Below are 24,772 nucleotides of genomic sequence, written 5' to 3' on the forward strand. Positions count from 1 at the left end.
TATCAGGGAGCAGATGTCCAATGGGAAGTGGTCACGGAAGCCAGGAAGTTGGTGTCATGGGGGTGAGAACAGAAACCATCAGATGGAAATGAGGGCAGAGGAAGTGGACAGGAGGTAAAAGAGAAGTGGGGTGAGGACAGAGACTTGGGGATCCCAAGTTTCCCCAAGGGGAGGAAGACGGACGAGAGCCAGAGGGGCCCAGGCAGTGCCACAGGGCTGGCAGTCGGAAAAACCAGGCTCGCGGGCCGATCTTCCTGGCTTTGAGTCCCAGCTCTGTGATTTACTCACTTCAGAGCCTTGAGCTGGTTATTAAGCCTCTCAACTCAACTGCCTCATCTATAAAACAGGGAGGAGGGGAGCTCCTGGTGGCTCAGACAGTAAAGAATCTGGCTGCAATGCAGGAGACCCAGGTTCGACCCCCCGGGTTGGGAAGATTCCCCTGGAGAAGGGAATGGCAACCACTCCAGTATTCTTACCTGGAGAATTTCATGGACAGAGGAGCTTGGCAGGCTATAGTCCACGGGGCTGCAAAAGAGTCGGACGTGACTGAGTGACTAACACGTCATAATCTGTAAGTTTTTTGTAACGATTAAAAGGGGAGGTCTGTGCAAGTCCTTTATATTTGCACAGAGTAAGTGTGATCAATGCTGGCTTTTCTCATTAGTATCATTGGGAGGAAACCAGAAGAGAACAAAACCACGGAGCCAAAGAAAGCTCTCAGCATCCTTTCTAGTTTTCAGTACTGACTGAGGGAGCAAGCAGGGGACAGTATACAGAATCTTTTATGTTAGAAGCCATTCGGTGTAGCCAGGTCTGAGAACCACTGATCCCTCCAGCCCAACCCCACAATTTTTCAGCTGGTGAACTGAAGGTTGAGCATCTGCTGAAGATCATGTTCAAGATGGCAGATGATATAAACGTGGAGAAGAGGCCTTGCCATCTGCTTCTGAAGCCCTGGCTGGTCTATTTGCTTGCTGTGTGACCTTGGAAAAGTCACTTGGCCTCTCTAAGCCTGAGCTATCAAATAAGATAATGGCTATAAATCACCTAGCAAGTCCCTAGGACCCAGAAAGCCCTTCACAAATATTTGTTTCTGTCTCCTGGCTCTTCTCATTATATGATTGGTTAGCATCTTTTACTCTGTCGTGGGCTCCATCCAAGAGAGTGTGACCAAGGGTTTGTCCCTTCCTCTGTGTTTCCAGATCCCTGTGCTCTCTTCTGATCCCAGTACTCAGCTGCCACAGAGTGCAGCAGCTCAAACTTCCGTGTCTGGTTGAAATATAGGCTCTGATGCAGCAGGTCCTGCCCTGCTGCTGGCCCCAGTGCTGCCGGCGCCGTGGGTCCTCTGTCCCCCTTGGAGGAGGCCCGCTGTGGCCGGTCTACCTCCCCGCTGACTCATGAGCTCCTCTGGGGCCAGTCTCTTTATCTTACTCATCTCTGCGTCCCCTTCACAGTATGTACTCACTAAGAGGATGTTGAAAAAACAAGCAAACCATGGAGAAAACCATTTGCCAGCTAAGTAAATACAGACAGGACATTTTGTCTGTGAGTGGCAACCCTCCTGATTCATTCCAGAATCGCCCTCTTGGCTGACATTAGGACAGTGTGGTGGACAGGGCCTGAGACCTAGAACCAGGGCCTAGAACCCCGAGTCTCGGGTTTGAATTCTGACCCTTTCATTCACCAACTGGCAGTCCTGGGCAAGTTACCAAGCTCTCATCCATACAATGAGGGTGGTAACACCCAAACACAGTGCAGCCCCAACAGTGCTAAAACTCTATGAACTGTAAAGTGCTCCAGGCTACGTATCATTATTACTGTAGCTTTTTTGAGGGCAAGAACTGCTTTTTATGTCCCCAGAGCCTGAAGGGTGCTGGTGATGGGCTGAGTGGGGAGCACACCGGGGGTCTAGCTGGAGCTGGGGGCTGGCAGGGACAGTGATCACATGAAATATAAGGATGATCCCAGGAGAGTTGAGGAGGGAAGGCTTCCTGGAAGAGGCTGACAACCAGTGGGAAAACAAGTCTGGTCTGAGGGCACAGACAGCCGGAGCATAAACCCGACCGGAAGGAAAGCAGGGAACTCAGAGTCCTTGGAGGGGCCTGGGGCAGGGCCACTGGCTGAGAGTGCAGAGACAAAGCAGGACCAGGAGGGAACTGGGGGCCATTAAGAAAGAACATCAAGTAATTACAGATGTGCCCTGTGGCCCAGAGCTTAGTTCCCCATCCAGGCCAGGCATACCAGCCGGGGCCAACCCGTCACTTTGGACCCGAGACTACTGTCACTTCACCACTAACACCAGCCCCGGGCACATGAGGACAGAAGTTAGAGCGAGACACCGTCCCGCCCTCAGGAAGCTCACGGGGTGCTGGGGGTCACAGGGAAACGGGGACAGGACAGGGAGCAGGTGCAAGGCGCGAGGCGTTTGGAGGTGGGAGGAGCCGATTCTGCTCTGTCCACCTTAACTGATGAATCTCATTCACACCCGCCTCCAGACCATACCTTTTCTCCTGGAATGCCCCATCCCTCCTCTCTACCCAGCAAGTGCCGGCTCAGGCTGAAGGATGGGGTTCAGACCTCGGAGGGAGGGCTCCCACCCGCTTCGCACCCTGACAGCCTGGATTTGAAGCAATCACTCCTGGTAATCACTGCATTAACCAGGAACACTTGTGTCCCTCTACTGAACAGTTCATCACAGCCTGCCCCAGTACTTGGCCTTTCTTCTGGTCCCCTCTCCCCTCAGATTATAGCAATCATCACCACCACAGTGCTCCCCAGTTTACAAAATGCCTCCATGTATATCATTTAATCGAGTCTCCCACAATCAACCTGTGAGGTAAGTAGTATCCTAATTTTGCAATAAGGAACCCGAGGCTAAGAAAAGTTGGAAAACTTGGCTGGGGCCACACAGCCCTTCCATGTGCCTGGCTATCAGACTTCAGCCTCTTCCAGCTCCCATTCCAGTGCTCTGCCCAGTACTCAGAGGCCACACAGAGATGCGGTTAAAGGTTGGGATCACGACATGCTGTGTGACCTTGGGCAAGTTACTTAACTTCTCTGTGCCTCAATTTTCTCCAGGTAAAATGTGGTTGATACTCACCTCATAGGTCCTTGTCAATATCACCACACAGCACTTTACTGAGATTAAAGAAAGTGATATAATAAAGTACTCAGAACAGTGCCAAACACATAATCAGTTACAATCATCAGTCTGCCTTCACTGATTCTCATGCTCTCTTAACTCATTAAATTTTTTTTCTAACTCATGTTTATATGGCTCAGACAGTAAAGAATCTGCCTGCAATGAGGGAGACCTAGGTTCGATCCCTGGGTTGGGAAGATCTCCTGGAGAAGGGAATGGCTACCCATTCCAGTATTCTTGCCTGGAGAATTCTGTGGACAGAGGAGCCTGGCAGGCTGCAGTCCATGGGGTCGCAAAGATTCAGACACGACTGAGTGACTAACACACCCATACATTGGATAAGTAGCCATTAAACAATACACATTTTTGTGGATTGACTAAGGTGAGGTTTTAGGATTATTCTCTTTCCTTTTCTTCACTCTCTTATTCCCCTAATAGTTTCAACAACAGAGAAACTCTTTTCTTGATTCATTCTACCTCCCTTACAGACACACACACACACACACACACAAGCCATTAGCTCAAATCTGGCCAATTATCAGTGTCCCACAGAATGTAAGATACTGCCTAACACTGACCTAGACTCTCCTTGTTGGGACGTCCCTGGATAGCTAGAGAAACTTTCACGAACCTAATTTCCATCACTATAATGGGTCAAACTCTTATGTGTATTTCTCTATTGCTCCAGTTTTTACTGGAGACTCTAGAAGGAATGAATTACCATTTATTTTCCTTGTCCATTACAAGAAAGATTTACACTGTTTCCTGGAGCAAGAAACCTTATGTGCCCAGACAGCTAGACGAGGGCATAATGCCCATAGCAGACAAGTATCTTCCTTCCTTTCTGGGGTCCAATCCACAGAATCAGAAAATAAAGCTTAAATCCAGCCAGACCCTGGGATAGAGAAGTAAACAGCCTTCTCTCCCATCCCATGTGGGGTAGGATGATGACCTAGGGAGGGGACACTGCCTACTTTACACCACCCAGACAAACCTGCGAAGGGCCAGAGGTGCCTGGAAAAAGAAGAGAAGGAAGTCCCCTGGGTTTTCATGAAAACCTTCCTTCTTTGCAAGATTCCCTACATAGAACACTCAATCAGGACCTCACAATCTTTATCTAAAACCCCACTGCCCTTCCCTCACATGGTACTAAGTTTGGGGAGGGGGGGGATGGGGAGCTGAATAGAACAGCAGAACCAGCTTCTGGCAGCGGAAGCCCCCTGGATCTTCAAAGGTTCCACTCCAAGAGCAAGAGTGAGCACGAGTCAGGAACAAACCTGCCCATACAACTTTGGCAGTAGGATTAAAAGAAGTGCTGTGCCCTTCGAAATGGATTTTGCATACAAACGAGCCGATGAACACCACAAACATGTCAGCTTTATTCAGTCCAATCAATACACCAGGCATTAAAACTCGGAGGTAAAAATGGATTGTGGCTTTTTGTTGATGACAGTGAGGAATTTTGGCCCCTAGCCCTGCTCAGGCTGGACAAATAGGGCAGGCTGCCTATTAGCTGTCAGGCACATTTGGGGGGATGAAATCAAAACCCCGATTCAGGGTTCTGGGCACCCCAGGACAACTCAACTTGACCAGAATCGGGGCCACTGGTCCAAGAGCCTCAATTTCTGTCCTTGGGCCGGCCCCCTCCTCCAGCCCCCGGTCATCTTCCAAACTCGGCCACACACCGCATTTCCTAAATTCCTTCCTCCGGGCTCAGACCCCTTCAGTCCGGTCCTCCGAGGCCGACAGCTGGGGGGTGGTGTGAGCCAAGCTAGAGGCACAAGGAAGGGGATGCTAGGGATGGGGGTAATGTCAACGTAGTCCTGAAGTGATCGAGCGGAGAGGACAGGGCGCCCCAGCCTTCACATTCCCGACTCAGCGCCCCACTCTCCGCCGCCACAAATGCGACCCCCCTGTGGTCCCCACCCCAGGGACTTTCCCCAGCCTAGGGGCACCCCTTCCATTTGGCCCCCTTTTCCCGTTCCTTCCCCTCTCACCGCCCCCGTGACCCCTGCCCTGCCCTGCCCTGCTGGGACCGGCTCCAGTCGGTCGCGCCGCGCGGATCGTGCCAGCTGCTCGGAGCCGCCCTGCCCTCTCCCCCAGGCCAGCCGGGATGCCCCCGGGGTCCCCGACCTTCCCGGATCGCCCTGACCACCGCACAGATGCCCCCGTGCTCCGTCCTTCCCTGGGCCTGCAAGATCCCTACTCCCTTCGAGTCCCCTCCAAGACACTGCGGGATGCCCCAGCCATGCACGACCCGGGGTGTCCCCCCCACCCCGCCCCGGTCCTCACCTGAGTCCGCTCAAAGCTCTCCCGCTCCGCCGCCTCCATCCCCGCGCCTACCCCACGCCGGCTCAGCACCTTCGGCAGGGGGTTGGGGACCTGCTTCATGGAGCTGGCCATCCGGTCCATGTCGCCGCGCGGAGCCGAGTCAGGGGCCCTCGGCCGCCCCGGGATCCCCACGGCGCCGCCCGCCCCTCCCTATCCACTGGGATCCGGCGCTAACGGGAAGGCGCCCGCCTCCCATTGGCTGAGAGCGCTGCTACTCTGCCGAGGCCCCGCCCCCGCCCAGAGGCTTCCCCGTCCGCCCCCGCCCTCTCCAGAGCCCCCGCCCCGGCCCTGCCTTGCCGGGCGCTCCGGACCGTCAGGCGCGCCGGGACGGGCCCGGAGGCCTGTCGGTCACCGGCCTCCACCGCCCCTGGCGAGGGCGGGCCTGACCTGCCCTAGCCCGCCCCTTCCCCGACGCCCAGAGCGCGGCTCTCCAGCCCCTGGCTGCACCCGCGCGTTCCCCGCGAGCCGCACTCTCCCAGTTCCCCCACCCTACCCCGGGCGCCGCGAGGTCCCGGCTTGGTTGGTGGGCGGGGGTCAAGCTGGCGGTGAGCTGGGCCTCCCTCAGGGAATCCGGGCCCGCTTGGGACTGGCCTGTTAACTCTTTTCGTGCCGGAGACAAGAGCGCGCGCGATGGACCAGCTCGGCGGCCCGCGTCCCAGGATGCGCTTGCCCTGAGGCCGGGCCTCCGCAGGTTGGCTCAGCGGGTCGCAAACCTGGCCGCCGTGGGTGGCGGCTCCCACCCAGCTCCCACCGCTTTCTCCCTCGTCCTGCCCCTGCCCCGAATCCCTGCCCATCCCTTTTGTAATGTTCGCAGACCAGAGAGCGCTGGGCTGGGTCAGTGGAAACTTCTCGACACCTTTCCAAACCTCTCACCCTCTGGATCTGGTCAGGATGTATTCGTTGGTAGAAACCCATGTGGACATTTTAATATTTATCCGCAGCTCTGGGACACCCCTCCCATCCTGCTCCGTCGTCAGCCAAGGTACTGACGACAGGCGTGTGGGGGATGGAGGGGGGTGGAAGTAAGATCCTTAGCCGAGATGCTGAAGAAAGTTAAAAGTTTTCTGTTCAAATGCCAATTTTGGTGTTTTAAAAATAAATGCTTTTTTGCAACTCAAAGTAAAGAAAGGCGTTACTTTTTTTTTTTTTTTTGACTAAGAGCTTTTGAAAAAATTCACACATTCAATAGAGAAGCAGAAGAGGGGGTGGGCCTATGTAGGCACCGGGGAGCCTCTGCCGGCTTTGCCAGCTGGCATCGTGTGGATGGGATTCTGGGGGCGACGGGAAGGAAGGGAACCAATGGGAGACACCGGCAGTAGGTGAGAGCCCACGAGGGCCTCCACTAGCAAGCCAGGAGAGGGTTCAATCCTGTGGGAGGTTCTGTGAATCAGTCAGTTCAGTCGCTCAGTCGGGTGGGACTCTTTGAAACCCCATGGACTGCAGCAGGCAAGGCGTCCCTGTCTCTCACCCAGAGCTTAGTCAAACTCAGGTCCATCGAGTTGGTGATGCCATCCAACAATCTCATTCTCTGTCGTCCCCTTCTCCTCCTGCCTTCAATCTTTTCCGGCATCAGGGTCTTTTCAAATGAATCAGTTCTACGTATCAAGTGGCCATAGTATTGAAGTTTCAGCTTCAGCATCAGTACTTCCAATGAATATTCAGGACTGATTTCCCTTAGGATGGACTGGTTGGAGCTCCTTGCAGTCCAAGGGACTCTCAAGAGTCTTCTCCAACACCACAGTTCAAAAGTATCAATTCTTCGATGCTCAGCTTTCTTTATAGTCCAACTCTCACATCCATACATGACTACTGGAAAAATCATAGCCTTGACTAGATGGACTTTTGTTTGCAAAGTAATGTCTCTGCTTTTTAATATGCTGTCTAGGTTGGTCATAGCTTTTCCTCCAAGGAGCAAGCGTCTTTCATTTCATGGTTGCAGTCACCCTCTGCAGTGATTTTGGAGCCCAAGAAAATAAAGTCTGTCACTGTTTCCATTGTTTCCCCATCTATTTGCCATGAAGTGATGGGTTCTGTGAATAGGTTTGGACAAAGGGAATGAGGGGGAGGGAGGAGACAGCGTTGGGGCCAGAATTAGAATTTTTTTTTCTTTCTAAAAAATATTCCTTTATTTGATTGCACCAGGTCTCAGTTGCAGCATTCGGGATCCTTTAGTTTCGGCTTGTGGGATCTAGTTCCCTGACAAGGGGTCAAATCAGGGCCCCCTGCATTGGGAGCACTGAGTCTTAGTTACTGGACCAGCAGGCAAGCCCTAGAATTTCTATAGAAGAAGGATTGGCATATGATGGAAGGCTCTTCCCTGGGGCTCAGTGGTAAAGAATCCACCGGCCAATGCAAGAAATGTAGGTTCAACCTCTGGGTTGAGAGGATCCCCTGGAGAAGAGAATGGCAACCCACTCCAGTATTCTTGCCTGGGAAATCCCATGGCCAGAGGAGTCTGGCAGGTTACAGTCCATGGGGTCGCAAGAGTCGGACACGACTTGGGGACTAAACCACCACCATGGTGGAGGGATCTGCACTGAGGCTACAGTTGCCTCACAAGCACATTGGTTTTGCCTTCTCTTAGACTGTGTTTGGAAGGGAGGCCTTGGAGTGGCTCCCCTTGGCTTTCTCTGGGATGAGATTAGCTGTCACCTAGTTTTCCAGGCTTTGCTCTAGTCATGGAGACGAGGCACCGGACAAGAACTGTGGCCTAAGGTAGAAGATCAGTCACCAAAGACCCCAACCTCCATCCCTCCCGTCCTTTCACTTCCTACTAGCGCCTCCCACTGGCCAAACCCAGCTGGAAGAAGAGGGCTAGGGTGATGGGTCAGGAACCGCCCTCCTTCCAGGCTCAGAGCAGAGCAGATATGAGTGGAGGCTAGATCTAGAGCTCCCAGCATGGGACGGGGGTGGAGGGGGCCCTCACCAGAGTGTACCTACCAGGAAAACAGACAGGCTTCATACCAGTGTCACTTCCTTCTGTCCATTCTGCCCGCCTCCTGCTCTGGACCCAGCTAAAGAGTGATTTGTGAGCCTTTGCCCAGAGTTTATAGCTTCAGTAAACAGGGGCCCTTTAAACAGGAATTAAGGGATCAGCCTACTTCTTATTAGAATAAACCAGAGTAGGAATCGGGAATTTGTGGTTTGGAGGCACCCTGTGGAGAAAGACTCAAGTGAGTTACCTTCCTCCATGAAACTCAAGAGTGAGTTAAAAATAAGATTTCCCACTTACAGCAAAACCCTTTGCCAAGGGTTGAGGGAAACCCTCCCTCAGGATGTAGATGATAAGACTCTGCTCGCTGCTTTCAGTTCCTCCAGTCTCTCCAAGCAATGTTGGGACCACTTGTTTTATATGTTCTGGGGATGCCTGGTTTCCAGATATGGAATCTATCTCTGGGAAACCCATTGTGGGGGTCATAGCTGTCTTATTACCTGCCTCTCTGTAACTGATGAAATCTTCCCCACCCCACATCTAGTTTGAATTTGATTTAATACCTTGTGGTGGTAGTGGTTGTTGATGGTGGTTTAGTCACTAAGTCATGTTCGACTGTTGCAACCCCATGCATTGTAGCCTTCCAGGGTCCTCTGTCCATGGGATTCTCCAGGCAAGAATACTGGAGTGGGCTACCATTTCCTTCTCCAAATATTATATAACACAGAAGCTGACCACACTATTCCTACAGGATCCTGGAGCCCAAGTATACATATTTTGATAGCTTAATGAGATATAATTAATCAACATTAAACAGCATCCAAAATCACTGCAGATGGTGACTGCAGCCATGAAATTAAAAGACGCTTACTCCTTGGAAGGAAACTTATGACCAACCTAGATAGCATATTCAAAAGCAAAGACATTACTTTGCCAACAAAGGTTCGTCTAGTCAAGGCTATGGTTTTTCCTGTGGTCATGTATGGATGTGAGAGTTGGACTGTGAAGAAGGCTGAGCGCCGAAGAATTGCTGCTTTTGAACTGTGGTGTTGGAGAAGACTCTTGAGAGTCCCTTGGACTGCAAGGAGATCCAACCAGTCCATTCTGAAGGCGATCAGCCCTGGGATTTCTTTGGAAGAAATGATGCTAAAGCTGAAACTCCAGTACTTTGGCCACCTCATGCGAAGAGCTGACTCATTGGAAAAGACTCTGATGCTGGGAGGGATTGGGGGCAGGAGGAGAAGGGGACGACAGAGGATGAGATGGCTGGATGGCATCACTGACTCGATGGACGTGAGTCTCAGTGAACTCCGGGAGTTGGTGATGGACACGGAGACCTGGTGTGCTGCAATTCATGGGGTCGCAAAGAGTCGGACACAACTGAGCGACTGATCTGATCTGAAACAGCATCTATTTAAAGTATACAATTTGATGAGTTTTGACATACAAATATACACTCATGAAAACATCACCACATCAAGAACATATTCATTACCCCCAAAGAGTTCCTCATGTCTCTTTGCAATCTAGTCCCGCGTGCGTGCTCAGTAGCTAAGTCATGTCCGACTCTTTGCGACCCTATAGAGGGCAGCCTGCCAGGTTCCTCTGTCCATGGGATTTTCCAGGCAAGAATACTGGAGTGAGTTGTCACTTCTTTCTCTAGGGGATCTTCCCAACCCAGAGATCGAACCTGCGTACCTGCATTGACAGGCAGGTTCTTTACCACTGAGCCACCAGGGAAGTCCAGTCTAGTCTTTCCTCCTCCCAAACCCCTGTGCCTAGGCAATTACTGATCTGCTTGCTGCCACCATAAATTAGTTGAATTTTCTAGAATTTTATATAAATGGAATCATACCGGATGTATTCTTGTCTGTCTTTTTTTCAGTAAGAAAACCCTAACCCTAACACCCTTATGGACCTTTTAATTTAGAAAATAAAATTAAGAAAATGTAAACATAATATTTGATAAATATAGAAACAACAAAACATATCCCAAGAAGTGCTTTTTATGTTGGTTAAAACAGATTCTCAGTTTATTACTAGCTGGTGCATAATAGAAGCTCCAAGATGGCAAGCTTCCCTTAGTTATGTAGCAATAACTTATACTTTATTGTCTAAAGGCTTTGACAGATCTTGAAATGTTCAAGCCAGTACTCAGAATGTTTATTTTGTGCATGTGTGTGCCTGAGTTGTAGGGAGTCAGGATAGATTGAAGAGAAGCGTGGTGACCAGTCAGAAGACAGCAGAGACCTACCAGGAATGGTCTAGGATGCCCCGCACCTGACTAGGCCAGTTAAGCTGGAAGGGGACACCTCTCCTGGTTGACTCAGGAGCCTAAGGCAAAATCTGAAACTGGAGCCAGGGGCTGTGTCAAGTCAGGAACCAGGGAGACAGGAACTAAGCCCAAATGGGAACCGGAACCAAAGTTGGACAAGCAGACTACAAGCCAGGAGTGGGGAGATAGCACTGGATTGATCCTAGTGATGCACCAGGGTCAGGGGTCTGCAGGGCCAAACAATGCCATTGATCTAGATGAGGAATACATTCAGGGAAAGGTGATGAGTTCACCTGTGGACACACTAGGACATGTATCTGCTGCTGCTGCTAAGTCGCTTCAGTCGTGTCCGACTCTGTGTGACCCCATAGAACGGCAGCCTACCAGGCTCCCCCATCCCTGGGATTCTCCAGGCAAAAACACTGGAGTGGGTTGCCATTTCCTTCTCCAATGCATGAAAGTGAAAAGTGAAAGTGAAGTCACTCAGCCATGTCCGACTCTAGCGATCCTGGGGACTGCAGCCTACCAGGCTCCCCCGTCCATGGGATTCTCCAGGCAAGAACACTGGATTGGGGTGCCATTGCCTTCTCCAATGCATGAAAGTGAAAAGTGTCTGACTCTGAGCGACCCCATGGACTGCAGCCTACCAGGCTCTTCCGTCCATGGGATTTTCCAGGCAAGAGTACTGGAGTGGGGTCCTCACAAAACCTAGCCAGGCCTAATTCCATGGCCCCATCCCTTGCCCTCGCAAATGGTTCACACCCAGAAGAGTGGCTTCTCTCTGGATCCTAACAAATCCACCTCTTATCGCTTTGTCTCTCAATGAATTTTTGCAATGAGACATCAGAGCCTGAGTTTCATTAGTTTTGGCAGGGCTTGAATCCTGGGAGAGAGCTGAAGGACAGGAGGAAAAAGCAATGGGAAAAATGTGCCAAGGAATCCCCTTCATAGCCCGCCAGAAAATTTGCTAAATATCTGACCGGTGCTCACAGTTTCATTGGTCTGATTATTGGCACAGAGAAGAGAAAGGACAGAAGAACCCCCACCGGCTTGGGTAACAGCTATTGGGGCTCAGCAGATAGTGCCTTTGGGACATGCTGAGGAGTGGCCTCTCCAGAGTCCCTCAGTTGTGCCCCCTGCCGCCCGCCTGTTCGCGGGAGGTTCGAGGAAACAAGAAACGAGAGATTGTAAAGGTCCCTCCAGCCATAGGAGCAAGGACCTCTTAGCTTAAGCAGAGGTCTTCTGGAATCTGAGACTGGGCCACGTGAGCTTTCTGCTGAGTTCATTTTTCGCTGTCCCGGTTTCCAGCACAATGGGCCTTCCCCTGCGCTGGGTTTCTTTGCCTTCCTTCTAGCGCGGGAGCTTCTCTGAGTTGGGCTCCTGCTGTGCTTGGCCTCTTCTGCGCAGAGGTTGTTTCAGCCAGGTTAAACCCGAGTCACAGCACCATAGATGTCACGGGAGTGTATGTTCCTCGGTTCTTTGTCTCGTCACAACAAAGATTTGGAGCAACAGACATTAAAGTCCTCGGCGCATCACAGCTCTCGGGTTTGACTTTAAATCCTTCACACCGGTCAGGATGACTAAGGAGCAAGGGGACAGTGTAGAGAACCAAGTTAGGGATTTACCACAATGGGGATCTGGGTCTGAGCTTAAGCCTCACTGTGTTTATCACTTGAGCAAGTGTTAAGAAGTAGCCACAAGAAATGGTCAAGGAAAATGAGTACTGAGAAGTCAAAGGGAGGGCAGGCCAACAGATCTCAGCGTCATTAGAGCCCAGGCAGGAGAACACTGCCAGACCTGGAGGCCCCCAGGTAAACAGAGATGCTCTTATCAGGCAGGATACTCGAAGGGCTTTGAGATCATCACCCAGGAGCTGCAGGCAAAGCCAGCCCTCTCCTTAGGTGAGGTCAATGCTTTACTATACAGATGCTAAATTGCAGTGTGTTGAGAAGTGAATTAAACACAAGCAGGAGAAGCTGTCACTATGCTCTATGGCACTAATCCAAATCATGTGTCAGGAAAAGCGAGGGTGGAGAAATGGGATGAGAAGAAAAATGGAAAGAGGAGGAGGGGGCTACAGGGCTGCAGAGAGGCAGGCTGCCACGAGGGAGCACACAGTGGGGTCCAAGGCCATGAGAGAGAAGACAGGTGGAAGACACTCAGGTTGTGTCTAGAGAAGAGTGAGATGGGGAGAGGATTTCTGTGGGGCTTTCAGGTTCAGTCAAGATTCAAAATCTTGGGCAAGAGGATCTGAGCTCAGGCCAGGCTGAGTAGGACAGTTAGAGGAAGGGTTTCAAAGGTGTCCCTTTGACAATTTTCTGTCTTGATGGGCAGGTCCTTTGGTTTACCGTCTCTGAGGCTGTCCCTATCGGGGGAGGGGTGCTGTGGGGAAGGGAAAAGGACCCAGGTACAAGAGGTGTCTGCTACTTCGACTTAGGGAACCCGGATTCTTAAGACAAGAAGGAAGAGTCACAATATAAGTGGCCGGTGAGCATCAAGGGCGAGCTTCTTGCTTTCTCAATGGCTGTAGGGTGGGAGGTTCTGTCCTCTCTTAGAGGAGTTTCCAGCATCCTTGGCAGACAAAGAAGGAGACGGTGGGTCTGGAACGTTCCCAGCGACCATGCATCAGGTGCCTGGTCATTTCTTCCTTAGACAGTGAGCCCGCACAGCTGGGGAAAACACAGGCTTTGGGATCGGCCCTAACCGGGGCCAAGTGCCAGACCCACTTGCTAACTATGTACTCATCACTTAACCTCTTTGACCTTCAACTTCCTCATCTGTAAAATAAGGATTTAACTAACTCCTGCCACGGCAAACTGTTAGGTCCAAGGAAATAATACTGGAATTATCTTTCTTTTTCTTTAAATTAAAAAAAAAATTTTTTATCCAAGTTATGATGTTTAGAGTTTTAAAAATCAAAGAGAATAAACCAAAAGAATCAGCCTCCTTCTCTCGCCTCCTTTTCCTTTCCTCCCTCTCATCGCATCTCCTCCCTTCCCTTCCTTCCCTCTCCCCTTCTCCTCTCCTGCCCTTCCTGATCTCTGTGGGGTGGGAGGTTCTGACCTCTCTTCAAGGATTTTCAGGTAACAGCGAAGGAGACATTGGGTCTGAAATCTTCCCTTGGGACTACCCTTCCTAGGTCGACTAACTCTTAGAGAGGCAACTTCCCTGGAGTGTATCTTTAATATGCAAACCCCACCCCGGGATTCACACCTTAACTCCTCCTTTATGGAGCTCTCATTTCAGGGGGCAACCCACCTTCCATAATTAGCCCCCGGGCCGGTACCAGACAACTAGGGGTGGCCCTACACCCCAGAACCTGCTGAAGTTATCCAAGGGAGCCAACCCTAAGCCTGCTGACCCTGCGTCGCCCATTAAAACCACAACAAAGGCTCTCATAGTTTTCTTTCTCCCTCTGTCTCCTGATCCACCCCACTGCTCCCCTGTGTGGTTCTGTGTGGGGTGACACGACCCTGCTCTTGGGATCTGTGAGTATAACAAACTACCTTTTCAATGGCAATCATCTCCCGATCTGGCGGCCTCACCACACCTGAGTAATAATAAAACCTGCACTTTTTTTTTTTTTGTTTAAATGAATTTTAATAAATTTTATTTAAATAAATATTTTGCAGGTCTTAGTTGCAGCATGTGGGATCAAGTTCCTCCACCAGCAATTGAACCCAGGCCCCCGGTACTGGGAGCATGGAGTCTTAGCCACTGGACCACCAGAGAAGTCTCAAAACCTACATTTTAAAATATTTACGATTTCAGCTCACTGTCACTTGTGCCAACATTACTCCTGTCTTAATTCCTGGTGATTTCTATTTGCATGTAAATCATCTGTCCACGTCACAGTTCACCCATCACCACTTGATGGAAGGTGATCTCTGGATTGAAGGAATGCCCAGCACACACACACACACACACACACACACACACACACATACACAGAGACAAATCCTTATCAACAACCCCACCCCTGGACTGTAAGACTCCTCCACCCCCAACCCCACTCCAGATCGGAACACACAGTTTTGAGGGCATTAGCCAGCTGTGGCCCCCTTTGCCTGGCCAAGGAATAAAGCTATTCTTTTCCACAGATACTTCACCCCAAACTGTCTGTGCAATTCAGTGTCATAACCAGTGCACATTAAGAGCCAAGGTCTTGACAATAAGTCACAGACCCTACATGCTTTGACCCCATTACCTCTGATTCACCTGCTATTCTTCATTTCATTTACTTATTCATTAGACTGTGTCCTCTACCAAAGCCAGACACACTTCTACCTCAGGCCCTTTGCACTGGCTATTGTCACTCCCTGGAATATTATTCCTTCAGACACCTGCAGGGCTCATGCCCTCGCCTCCTTCAAGTCTTTGCTCAGAGGTCACCTTCTCAATGAGGCTCTTCCTGAGCATCTCCTACCATTTCTACTTCTTTTAGAGCTCTTACCTTTTTTTGGCCACACCACAGGGCTTGTGGGATTTTAGTTCCCAGACCAGGGATAGAACTTGAACCCTCTGCAATGAAAGCTCAGAGTCCTGACCACTGGCGTGCATGCATGCTAAGTCGCTTCAGTCTTGTCTTCTTTTTTTTAAGTCTCATTTCCCTTTATTTACATGATGATATACACACAGGGAGCACAAATCTGAATGGGGTTGTATTTTATAATTATTTTTGCCTTTTACATATTTACCAAGTATCTATTGTCAAAATAATAAATAATCAGAAGTATTTAAGCTGATTTTTAAAGTAAGTCTTTAGGTCTTTTCTAAATGATTAACATTTTCTAAATTAAAAACCTCACGGTGTAGTCTTTAAGTTGTATCTGACTCTTGCAACCCATAGACTGTAGCCCGCCAGGCTTCTCTGTCCATGGAATTCTCCAGGTAAGAATACTGGAGCGGGTTGCCATTTCCTCCTTTAGGGGATCTTCCAGACCTAGGGATGGAACCGGGGTCTCCTGCGGTGCAGGCAGATTCTTTACCGACTGAGCTACCAGGGAAGCTTAATAAACATATGCAAGCACCTCTATGTTTTCAGCATGTATGTTATATATGTGCATGTGTGCTCAGTCAATGTAGTCGTGTCTGACTCTTTGAGAAGCTATGGACTATAGCCCACCAGGCTCTTCTGTCCATGGGTTCTCCAGGCAAGAAAACTGGAGTGGGCTACGGTGCTCTCCTCTGGAGGATCTTCCTGACCCGGGGATCAGACCCAAGTCTCTGTGTTTCCTGCATTGCAGGCGGATTCTTTACCACAGAGCCACCAGAGAAGCCAGGTTTCCTCTAATACTGCTGCTGCTGCTGCTGCTAAGTCGCTTCAGTCGTGTCCAACTCTGTGCGACCCCATAGACGGAAGCCCACCAGGCTCCCCCGTCCCTGGGATTCTCAAGGCAAGAACACTGGAGTGGGTTGCCATTTCCTTCTCCAGTCTTGTCTGACTTTTTGCAGCCCTATGAACTGTAGCCTGCCTGGTTCTTCTGTCCATGGAATTCTCCAGGCAAGAATACTGGAGTGGGTTGCCATGCCCTCCTCCAGGGGATCTTCCTGACCCAGGGATCCAATCCTTGTCTCTTACATCTCCTGCATTGTAAGTCCAGTTCTTTACCGCTAGTGCCACCTGGGAGGCCCCCTAACTGCTGGACCGCCATGGACTTTCCAAAGTTCTTACCTTCTAATGCACTATCTAGTTTATTTATTTATTATGTTTATTCCTTTATCACGTATCTGCACTCTCCCCCCACCCTGCCCAGAAATGTGAAGTCAGACTTTTCTCTTTCATGGCTATCTCCTCGCTTCTATTAGAAGAGGACTTTGCCTAGTATACATGCTCCATAAACATTTACTTAATGAACAGAACATTAGCCCCTGAGAGGACCCTGAGACTATCTTGTCCAACCTTCTCACTGTAACAGTAATAAAGACAACAGAAGAAGCCGCTGCAGCAACCGCCCAGAGTTAATCACTGACTACAGAGCCGGCCCTGCGCTCTCAGCTTTTAATGCAGTTACCTCATTTAAACCTCAGGGCGACCCCTGGTGCTTGGTATCACTATAATCTCCACTTTGCCGGTAAGGAAACCGGGGTTAATGATCGAGTTCAGGTTCAGGAACTTATCTTAGATCCCCAAAGTGGTAAGTGGTGGCCCTGGGCTCCCAGCCCAGGCAGCCAGAGTCCAAGCCGGCGCTCTCAGCCTCCCCGCCCCCGCCCCCGCTCCCCACCCCTGCCCCTTGCAATGTTTCGATCACGTGCAAAAAGTCCCCTAACGAGAAAACTGCTTCTTCACACGTGGGAGGGTCCAGTAACATGCTCAGTGCAGGGATGCTCTTAATCAAGCACCTTGAATTTGTTGGGGTTGATGGCTGGGGAGAGGAGAGGGGAGGGGAGGGGAGGGGAGGGCCCCGACGGATGGGCGCGGTGGGGGCTGAGTGCTGCGTCCACGCCTGTGCCTTCTCCGCTCTAATGCACTTGGTGGAAGCCAGACAGCCCCAGGAGAGCCTTAATGGACCCGCAGAGTCACAACTTCAGCTGAAACACCGGACTAATAATGGAGGAGGCAAGGTCATTAAGGACCAGAGCAGGGAAATGGACACGCTGTGATTGGCTTCTAAGGATCCAAGCCCATTCCGGCCAATCCTCGGCTCCTGTCTCTACGCCCACAGCTTCTCTCTCCTCTGTGTCAGGGTCCCAGTGTCTGCTGAGACCCTCATCCATCTATACGTCTGGGACTCCTGGCAGGAGTCCGCCTCACCTGGGTTCCTTATCCCCCTGCCTGCGTCCCAGCTGACCCCGGGTATTGGAATTTGGGTGTGGCCCTTGGGCAGGATTCATTTAAGAAAAGCTTCCCTGTGATTCTAAGATGCTCCTGTCTCTTCTGTGTCCCCTGAGAGCCATTGCTGTGGAGTTCTACTGTTTTTGTTTTATTCCTTCCTTCCTTCATCCAGTACATTGGTATTAAGAATTTACTATGTGTCAGACATTAGCCCAGGCACGATATCAAAGATGTATTAGATAATTTATAGAGGTAGTATAACAGATGCAGGCAATTTTAGAATAGAATCAAAGCATGTGAGCCCAGGAGAGTACCCAGGTGGAAACGAAAGCCTCTGGGTTGGAGCCCTGGGTAACTCAGGAGTTTCTCTCTCCGATCTCTCCTGTCCTGCCTCCATGAGGCCCTCAGCCTTTCTCAATAGGAACTCTACAGCAGCCTCCCCACAGCTTTTTAAAAAAGCTGTTTTTCATTGTGGTTAAAATATAGTAACATAAAGTGTATCCTTTTCACCATTTTTTAAGTATACAATTCAGTGATGTTAAGTACACTTGCAATGTCGCACAACCACCACCTCTATCCATTGCCAGAACTTCTCTATTAAGTCAAACAGAAACTCCGAATCCACTAAATAATAACTCACCACCCTCCTTCCTGGTCCCCAGTAACCTCTCTGCTTCTTTCCGTCTCTATGAATTTGCCTCTTCTAGGTACCTCCTATAAGTGGACCATACAATATTTATCCTTTTGTATCTGGCTTCTTTCATTTGGCATAATGTTCTCAAGGTTCACTCATGTAGCATGTATCAGCCTGTGTTCCTTTTAAGGCTGAATAATATTCTATTGTATATATACTTCACATCTGGGGTATCCATTTGTTGGTTGATGGCCATCTGGGTCATTTCCACCTTTTGGCCATTGTGAAAGATGTTGTTAGGAACATGGATACATCCCTGCTTTTGATGGTGTTCCCAGCCTGTTCTCCATACAAATGTCAGACACACTTTCCTAAAAAACAGTTTTGATTCATTTCAATATTCTTGATCCATTTCAATATTCTTGATCCATAAACGTGCCTGTTTCTCAGATTCTCTTTTGAACCAGCCGTAACATTTTCCTGGTTCCCTCATGATGAGTAAAATAAAATCTTTACCAAGTGTTCTTTTTCATGCCTGTATGAATTCATGGTTTTGCCTTTTCTGAAAATGATCTCTCAATAGTATACTTTAGAGATGAGGAACGAGGTTCAGAGAGGTTAAGAAACTTGCCCCAAATCATCCAACTAACAACTGGCAGAGGTGGGAATTCCGATCCCTTCTGTGTTCTTTCCACTGCAGTTTGCAAAGCTCAGGACATGGCAGAGAGTAGGATTAATTCACTGTCAGGATTGAAGAAAGCTGGTGTTCACGCTGGGTCTTGGCAAGCAGAGGCGAGCACACGCAGAAATTTCAGGAGCTGGGAAGGGGAGGGTGTGTTTGGAGAAGGCACACAGCACCACGGGCAGGTTGCAGGGGAGCTGAAGGCATGGGTTATTGAATTCAAACTCTGCCACTTGAGCTACAAATAAATGTTTGGAGCCTGTTGTTGTTCAGTCGCTAAGTCAGGTCCGGCTCTTTGTGACCCCATGAAATGCAGCATGCCCAGCTTCCCCGTCCTCCACCATCTCCCGGAGTTTACTCAAACTCAAGTCCGTTGGAGCCATAGATATTATTTTTTAATCTCTGATTTAGAGGAAAAAATTTCCTAACAATGTTGTAAAGAATAAAAGCAATCATGAGGATGTGGGAAGACTTTATCAGTTTTTAAATTACATGCAAATGAAAGGGATTATTATAAATGAAAAAAAAAAACCCTAAATTAGAAATTAAAGGCCCCCAAAGATGGAGTTCTCTTGTGATTCAGCTGGCAAAGAATTTGCCTGCAATGCGGGAGACCTGGGTTTGATTCCTGGGTTGGGAAGATCTCCTGGAGAAGGGAAAGGCTACCCACTCCAGTATTCTGGCCTGGAGAACTCCATGGACTGTATAGTCCATGGTGTTGCAAAGAGTCGGACACGACTGAGCGACTTTCAGAAAGATGGAGTGACTGAGCTCAAACCATGTATAAAACTTGGGATTTTGAGATTTAAATGTCCAGAGCTGAAGGGATCCTGAGAAGTCTTTCTGGAAATCTCCATGGGGGCCTCAGCCACATGGATCTCCAGGGTCCTACATGAGCATACTCCTTTTTAAAAATGTATTTTATTTTATTTTTGGCTGCATTGCGTCTCTGTTGCTGCACACGGGCTGTCTCTAGTTGCAGCAGCAGAGGCTGCTCTCTAGTTGCGTTGTGTGAGCTTCTCATCGCAGTGGCTTCTCTTGCTGAGGAGCACGTGTTCAAGGGGCAGGCTCCATAGTTGTGGGCATGAGCTTAGTTGCCCAGCATCATGTGGGATAATCCCAGACTAGGAATAGAATCTATGTCCTCTGCATTGGCAGGCGGATTTCTAACCCCTGGTCCACCAGGGAAGTCTGTATGCTCCTTTTTTAACCAAATGGAATTGGAGACCAAGTGACTCACTGTGGACCTCCGGGGCTCAGCAGGGAAGGACAAGTGTCTCATGAGATTCCCATCAACCTGGGATGAGTCTGAGGGGCTCTGGAGAGCCAGTAACCGTGAGACAGAGCAAGAACACCAGCTCCTGGCAGTCGCTTTGGGAGCATATCCTACCCCAATAGCCCCAGATTTCCCTCAAGAAACCAAGAGATCTGTTTATTCCAGAATTGTTCAGTCACTCAGTCATGTCTGACTCTTTGTGGCCCCATGGACTGCAGCACGCCAGGCTTCCCTGTCTTTCACTCTCTCCCAGAGTTTGCTCAAACTCATGTCCATTGAGTCAGTGATGCCATCCAACCATCTCATCCTCTGTCGCCCCCTTCTCCTGCCCTCAATCTTTCCCAGCATCAGGGTCTTTTCCAATGAGTCAGCTTTTTGCATCAGGTGGCGATTGGAACTTCAGTTTCAGCATCAGTCCTTCTAATGAATATTCCCTTATTATTAAAGAGTAAAGGATTTTTCTGATGCTCTGCACTGAGGACCAATATTTTTCAATTCTGTAGCTGATCAGCAGGGTCATATTTTTGTAAGCAGGATGAGGAAGTGGACAAAACCACAGGACGTGGATTTGGAGGAACTGGTGTTAGCTGACGATACACCACTGCGGGCAGAAGTGTGACCTTGACCCTACCACCTCTTGTCTCTACCTCTGCTTCTTTGAAAATGGAAATCATTTTCTTCTTCTTCACCTTGCCAGATTGAGAAATACTTTTGATGTGTTTTATAAATGATAAGGCAATAGGTATATCAGTGTTAGGTATTTGACAACTCTTATCTCATGCTGCTGCTGCTTCTGCTGCAAAGTCGCTTCAGTCGTGTCCGACTCTGTGCAACCCCATAGACGGCAGCCCACCAGGCTCCCCCGTCCCTGGGATTCTCCAGGCAAGAACGCTGGAGTGGGTTGACATTTCCTTCTCCAATGCATGAAAGTGAAAAGTGAAAGTGAAGTCACTCAGTTGTGCCCGACTCTTAGCGACCCCATGGACTGCAGCCTACCAGGCTCCTCCATCCATGGGATTTTCCAGGCAAGAGTACTATTAGGGTCCAATTCCTTTCAAATTATTACAGGAGAATTAATGCTATTGTTCATAATTCCTTTACCAAATCTAGAAAAAAGAAACTTCGGTGCTCAAGCAGATAAACAGCCCACCCAGGCAAAGGACTGTTTTAAAAAGAGGCGGCCAGGTCTATAAAGATACAAGATATATCCTCCTGAAGTCTCTGTGCAATTTGAAGCTCTGATACTTGTAGAAGTATAAATGCTACAAACTCATAAAACATCACCTGAGAGTTCACTTGAACCTCTTCCAAATTCATTAAGTTTTGCAGATTTTAAACATCAAGCTCTTATCTCATGGCACTGTACAAATGTTGCCGCAAATACTTGCTGTCGTGTCAGTTCTCCACTAGACCATGAACTCCTAGGAAAGTCTTTGCCAGTTTTAGTTGCCATCCCTCCCGCCCCCCAACCCAGTGTCCCCAGCATCTAGCAGACTGTCTAGCACAGAGTGGGTGAGAATCAATGATTGTTCAAAGAATGGGAAGAACCAAGTGCCTCATGGACAAAGATGTTTATTCTTGCAACTGTGTCTCCCTTACCAAACCTGCCCACTTTTTTGCACCCAGCCCCAGTCTTCTTCATAAAGCCTTGCACAGCTAGATCTGCACCTGCTCATTTCTTTTTTAGCATCTATTCCAGGCTTCTGATTTTATAAATGAAGAAACTGAGCCCAAGGAGATCATGTCTCCAGCCAGGCTCACACAGTCCCTTATCTTGTGCTTGCTAAGTTGTTCAGTCATGTCAGACTCTCTGCGACCCTATGGACCATAGCTCTCCAGGCTCCTCTGTCCATGCGATTCTCCAGACAAGAATGCTGGAGTGGGTTACCATGCCCTCCACCAGGGAAGCTTCCTGATCGAATCCACATCTCTTATGTCTCCTGCATAGCAGGAGACACTAGTGCCACCTGGGAAACCCCCCTTTATCTTGTGCTAACTGCTAAGTCACTTCTGCTGCTGCTGCTGCTAAGTCGCTTCAGTCGTGTCCGACTCTGTGCGACCCCATAAATGGCAGCCCACCAGGCTCCCCCGTCCCTGGGATTCTCCAGGCAAGAACACTGGACTGGGTTGCCATTTCCTTCTCCAATGCATGAAAGTGAAAATGAAAGTGAAGTCGCTCATTCGTGTCCGGCTCATAGCAACCCCATGGACTGCAGCCTACCAGGGTCCTCTGTCCATGGGATTTTCCAGGCAAGAGTACTGGAGTGGGGTGTCTTGTAGGGGGTCTTAATTACTTTGTGTATATTTCATTGCTCCCCTCTCCCCAAGACCCTCAATCCCTGAAAATTTAACTGTCTTCCTTTTTCTCCTGTCTCTCCTCTGCCTTCCTTCTGAGCTGCCTGCATGTGATCCAGGACCTCAGGTAGATCCTCAGTTAAGACTCAGAGAATGGACTTCTCTTTATCTGAGAATTGTCCAGGGAGAGGGAGCAAGAGTCCTTGACATATGGTAAGTGAAGGTTGCCATCTGCTGGTAGATGTGTGGAACTACAGACAAAAGTGTGTGCGTGTGTGTGTGCGTGTGTGTGTGTGTGTGGTTTTTTTTTTTCCCCCTTCGTTTCTTGTATTTGGGCTTCCCTGGTGGCTCAGACCCTAAAGAATCTGTGTGTGTGTGTGTGTGTGTGTGTGTGTGGTTTTTTTCCCCGCTTCGTTTCTTGTATTTGGGCTTCCCTGGTGGCTCAGACCCTAAAGAATCTGCCTGCAAAACTGGAGACGGGGGTTCAATCCTTGGGTCAGGAAGATCCCCTGGAAAAGGGAATGGCAACCCACTCCAGTATTCTTGCCTGGGAAATCCCATGGGCAGAGGAGCCTAGTGGGCTACATACAGTCCATGGGGTCGCAAAGAATCAGACACAACTGAGCAATGAACGCAATGCATGTGGGATCAACTTAGTTCCCCCACTAGAGACTGAACACAAGCCCTCAGTAGTGAAAGCATGGGGAGTCCTAACCCCTGGACCGCCAGGGAATTCCACAAAACTCTGTCCTTCTATTAGACCCATCAACATGACCTTGGTCTTGCAGGCTTGCGTGTATATTTACCACTCTTACTGGAGCCTGGGCAAAGAATGTCTGGGAGCATTTTGGCATGGTCCACAAATGTTTTAGAAGTCTTTCATTTCTGCAAAGATATTTATACTTAACTCCTGACCTCCAGGAGCCTACAGTCTGGTAGAAATCCAAGAGCATCGTTAAATATATTACAATTGTAGGGACATCGCCAGTGGTCCAGTGGTTAAGGGTCACCTTCCAATGCAGGGGGTGCGGGTTTGATTCCTGGTTGGGGAGCTAAGATCCCACAAACCTTGTCAAAAAATCCAAAACATAAAACAGAAGCAGTATTGTAACAAATTCAAAAAATACTTTAAAAATGGCCTACATCAAAAAAAATCTTTAGAAAAATTATAATTGTCAAGGAGTACCATAGAAAATGAACAAAAGATGCCAGCATCCTCCCAAGGCACAAGATATCTGCTAACTGTTTGGGAGGGGGCTTCCCAGGTGGCTCAGCAGTAAAGAATCTGCCTGCAATGCAGGAGCCGCAGGAGACACGGGTTCGATCCCTGGGTCGGGAAGATCCCCTGGAGGAGAGCGTGGCAACTCCCTTCAGTATTCTTGCCAGGAAAATCTCATGGACAGAGGAGCCTGGCGGGCTACAGTCTAGGGATTGCGAAGAGTCAGACACGATGAAGCGAGCACACACTGTTTGGGGGCATGGAGCAAAATCACCAAGAGCCCATGGAAAACCTCAATGTTCTCAGCAAATGGAAGAAGCATTTTGACATTTGGGGGGATCTTGTTTGGCAGATAGAATTTTGGCAGGGAGAGACTGGAACTGGAGAGGCGATGTTCTGGTGGAGGAAATAGCTTTCAGGAGGTGAAGGAAATGACCACTTGTTGGCCTGAAGTGAGTTAGGGATTGTCTCACGTTATTCAGGAAAGCTCCAAGTGGCCCAGTGTGTTTGCTTAGGTAAGTCAGCTGGAAAAGTAGTCTGCAGCCTGCCCCAGTGAAGCTAATGCTGTCAGTGCCTTGCGCATAAGCCCTCAGGCCTCACCTTGGTATCCCAGCCCGCCAGCATCTGCATCTGTTTGAGGGCTCTCTCTGATGACCCACTGTGGCTTCATACACAGCAGGTAGGCTGCATGTGCCTCCTGGACGCCAGCATCTATTAGCCTCTGACCAACTGGAATTGGTTTATAAACAGCCTTGCTCTCTTCCCCTTGTGTCGAGTTAACTCTGAGACACCTGCTGTTTAGTCATTGCCTCCCAGAGGTCCCCAACAAGACGAAGCTCAGCTGCCCAGAGTGACAACTTGCCTAATAATACACTCTTCTTCTTTGCCTTCCCTTTCCTGTCTCACTTCCCCATTTCTTACTGGTATTTCCTCTGATCACTTCCAAAATATATTATGTACACTCAGTTTTTATTTTTGGCTGCACGGGGTCTTTGCTGCTGTGCTCAGACTTTCTCTAGTTGCCGTGCTCGGCCTTCTTGCTGCAGTGGCTTCTCCTGTTGCAGCGCTGAACTCTGGAGAGCGGGCTCAGCAGTCGCGGTGCACTGACTCCGTTGCCCCGCGGCATCTTCCCGGACCAGGGTTCAAACTCGCGTCCCTCCCACTGGCAGGCGGACTCCTAATCACCGGACCGCCAAGGAAGTCCTACACTC

At 49.5% G+C, this 24,772-nt stretch overlaps 1 protein-coding gene across 2 annotated transcripts in view; it reads right to left on the bottom strand.

Moving 5' to 3' along the window:
• The window catches only part of HIP1 (huntingtin interacting protein 1), a 137,654-nt gene extending 132,010 nt beyond the window's left edge, over positions 1–5,644 (bottom strand). For both annotated transcript variants that reach the window (XM_055562258.1, XM_055562257.1), the window contains exon 1: positions 5,435–5,644. In XM_055562258.1, the coding sequence (XP_055418233.1) occupies positions 5,435–5,554 (120 nt within the window). In that variant the 5' untranslated portion in view covers positions 5,555–5,644. The remainder of the gene's footprint in view (positions 1–5,434) is intronic.
• Between the last annotated feature and the right edge of the window lie 19,128 nt (positions 5,645–24,772).

This window comes from Bubalus kerabau, chromosome 23 (genome assembly GCF_029407905.1).
Source record: "Bubalus kerabau isolate K-KA32 ecotype Philippines breed swamp buffalo chromosome 23, PCC_UOA_SB_1v2, whole genome shotgun sequence".
Lineage (NCBI taxonomy): Eukaryota > Metazoa > Chordata > Mammalia > Artiodactyla > Bovidae > Bubalus > Bubalus kerabau.